At 34.7% G+C, this 2,871-nt stretch overlaps 1 protein-coding gene across 1 annotated transcript; it reads right to left on the bottom strand.

Annotated features, from left to right (window-relative positions):
* Positions 1–456: 456 nt before the first annotated feature.
* LOC112193942 (nucleosome assembly protein 1;2) lies at positions 457–2,540 on the bottom strand. The gene is given in 10 exon segments (XM_024334207.2): positions 457–607; positions 921–964; positions 1,064–1,232; positions 1,308–1,477; positions 1,557–1,618; positions 1,696–1,726; positions 1,728–1,781; positions 1,945–2,073; positions 2,320–2,377; positions 2,509–2,540. Coding segments are annotated over 10 exon segments (900 nt in total).
* Between the last annotated feature and the right edge of the window lie 331 nt (positions 2,541–2,871).

Raw genomic sequence — 2,871 nt, 5'->3', positions numbered from 1 at the left:
CTTTGCCAAACGTCTTTCTGCGTGAATTTACACGAAGGGAGGGAAGACACTTGAAGGGTTACAGACGAGGCTTGGTTAACTAGTTCAACTATTTTCAACTTCTTATCGCTAACTTGACTAGAAAAATAAGAAATGCACTTTATGTAGTCTTGAACGCAAATATAATATGAATCCATGCTATGGCAATAATAACCAAACACAATAACATATGCTAAAAGCAAGCTCAAAAACAACAAAGCAATTTGTGTAGTCATAAACTCAAATGCAAAATGAATCCATACTGTAACAAGAATAATCAAACACAACAAAATTGTTTAAATTATCTATGACTCTGTCTTCGTGAGCAATTAGTGCGGTGCTGTACTCTAGCCAAACCAGTAGACAGAAATAGAGACGAATTATAATAATTTTATACATCACTGACATTCTGTGTCTTTTGCATCGCCAATCTAGCTTTCACAAATTCTTGATGGCCTCCGCGTCCTCATCATCATCTGAGTAATCATACCAATCATCTTGCAAATCTTCAAACTCACCTCCGGGTTCAAGAGCCTCCCGTGTGAACCATGAAATAGCATGAGGAATGATTTTGTCGCGGATTATTTTACTTCATAACACCAACAACGTACATGTCATTGGAAAATTAGTTACTAGGAATGTCACATAGCTTCGTAAGCATCATTATCAAATAAGAGCACCGACAAAATCTTAATAACGTACATGTATTTTTTTTTTTCAATAACGTACATGTAATTAGAATGAATTAACTTGTAGATATTTACAAATTTCATAAGTTATCGACTGCTCAGACTTTACCGAGGTGCAATGACAGAATGCCTCACAAAAATTCCTTGGCTATACGTTAAGTATTTTTTGTAAACTCTCATAACTCGGAATTAAGCTTGAAAAATAGTACGTACCCGATGAAAAAATCATAATTCAGTTTACTTTTGACTTCTCCATTCTGCGATCATATACATCAATGAGCTAGATTTAAGAAAATTGTATATCATTAATTAGTTCATTTAATTAACAGATCGACTATGAACAAATCCAAACTTACTAGATATCCATCATTATAATCAATATGTTTCTCGTGAAGACAGAGTTGAGGAGGGTTGAAGAAGTTAAAGACGCTTTCACAGGATTTGGTCATGCGCTTGGAATTCTTCGACATTCCCTCTAAAAACTTATGTGTCAAGTCTTTACCATGATGCCATTTGATGACACACCTACAAGGTAACCCCAACTTCAGAAGAAATGTGAGGGAGAGACATCATCAATATAACAGCAGAAAATAGAATTACCCAGTTGTTTTCTCCATCAGAGGCCGCTTATATGATTTGGTCAGGACTTCATTTTCAAAATAAGGATTAGGCTGTTGAAAGACAAACTCCAGCCTGAAACTTCCCCCATATATCCTATACCACTTGATATCTTTCAGATACTTGAGCGCCACTTCATCGTGCTCTGTGATCTATATGCATTTGAGGAAATTTAACAGCTAACTTCATGTTTAATTTAACAAATAAATAGATTATCAATCTCTTTCTCACCTCCTGAGCAAGTAATTTATGATTCTTCATTGCAGTAAGCCAAAATTGAGGGATTCCTTTCTCTACAATACAAGAGATAATACATCACACTATGTCATGCATGCATTTTGAAAATGTGAATTTCATATAATATAGGCACCTTTGGTGGCTTCATCTCCTTTGTCCCTTGCAACGTACTTCATCTTTCTCTCCAACTTTAGTTATACCATTAACAATCTCATATCTCTACAATGGACAGTTACATGATTCATTGAGGAATTCATCATGCATATCAACAGCATATTAAAGCAGATTCAAAAACACCAAGTTGAGTTCCAATGAAATCATGATATAGAAGGACTTGAGATCAATGTAATAAGAACAAATTGCCTACTGAGATCATGCATACCTTTTCGTATATAGGTTTGTAAAGGTTCAGGTATGCTGCTTCCACTTGTGCTCCAACCTCGAGATACCGTAATCTCAGCAGACGATGCTTGTATAAGGTGTAGTTACCATGTCTAAAGAACCGCAGCTCCTAAAAATGGTAAATAAACATTTTCAATGAATAGAACCCTGCTGGTAAAACAAAAATTGTCCGTTTGGCTTATTTGTTTTTCTAAAAATTAATTTTAATAAATTTGAGGCTTGCACACACTTAATGTACTACTTGAAAGAAAAGATGTAAAAGAATGTGACACTGCTAATTCATCTGCGCTGATACAACGTATATTCTAATATCATAAAAAAAAATGACTACAGTACTTGGGTTAAATATATATACCTGTAACAAATCCTTCGCCAAATCCTTATTCTCAATGATTTTGTCTCGAATTGTTGAACTATACAGGAAACATGTCGATCCTTGTCAATGGAATAACAGTAGCCGGAGGTAACTACAGTCTAAGACATTGATTTGGTAAAATTTATACGAGTTGTACCCTTCATATTTATGCAGTATATATGTACTTACATTACTGTAAAACTAGAGTGGAATCTGCACATGTATGTACGTTTCTTACAGTTCCAGCTCTTCACTTTAGTTTACAACAGTAGAAATATTTTACTCTGATAGCTAAATTTATAAGCTATTGATTTTCCTTATTCACACTTAAGATTGTCAATTGTAGCAAGGGTAAACAAGGGTCTTTCCCGCAGAGGACTAAGGTTATAACTACTCAAAACAATGTCACAAAAGTGACCACTGTTCCTAGCGAACAGCAGTCTAAAATCTAATTAAAAACCTAATTTAAACTACTCAGAAAATTACGAAAATTTACAGGGATGTACTAGACACACAGGGCGTCCAGCACACAAAATTTGGTGATTTTTGGAT

The sequence above is a fragment of the Rosa chinensis genome, chromosome 3 (genome assembly GCF_002994745.2).
Source record: "Rosa chinensis cultivar Old Blush chromosome 3, RchiOBHm-V2, whole genome shotgun sequence".
Classification (NCBI taxonomy): Eukaryota; Viridiplantae; Streptophyta; class Magnoliopsida; order Rosales; family Rosaceae; genus Rosa; species Rosa chinensis.
The sequence above is the reverse complement of the archived record's forward strand: the minus strand, read 5'-3'. Positions and strand labels throughout refer to the sequence as shown.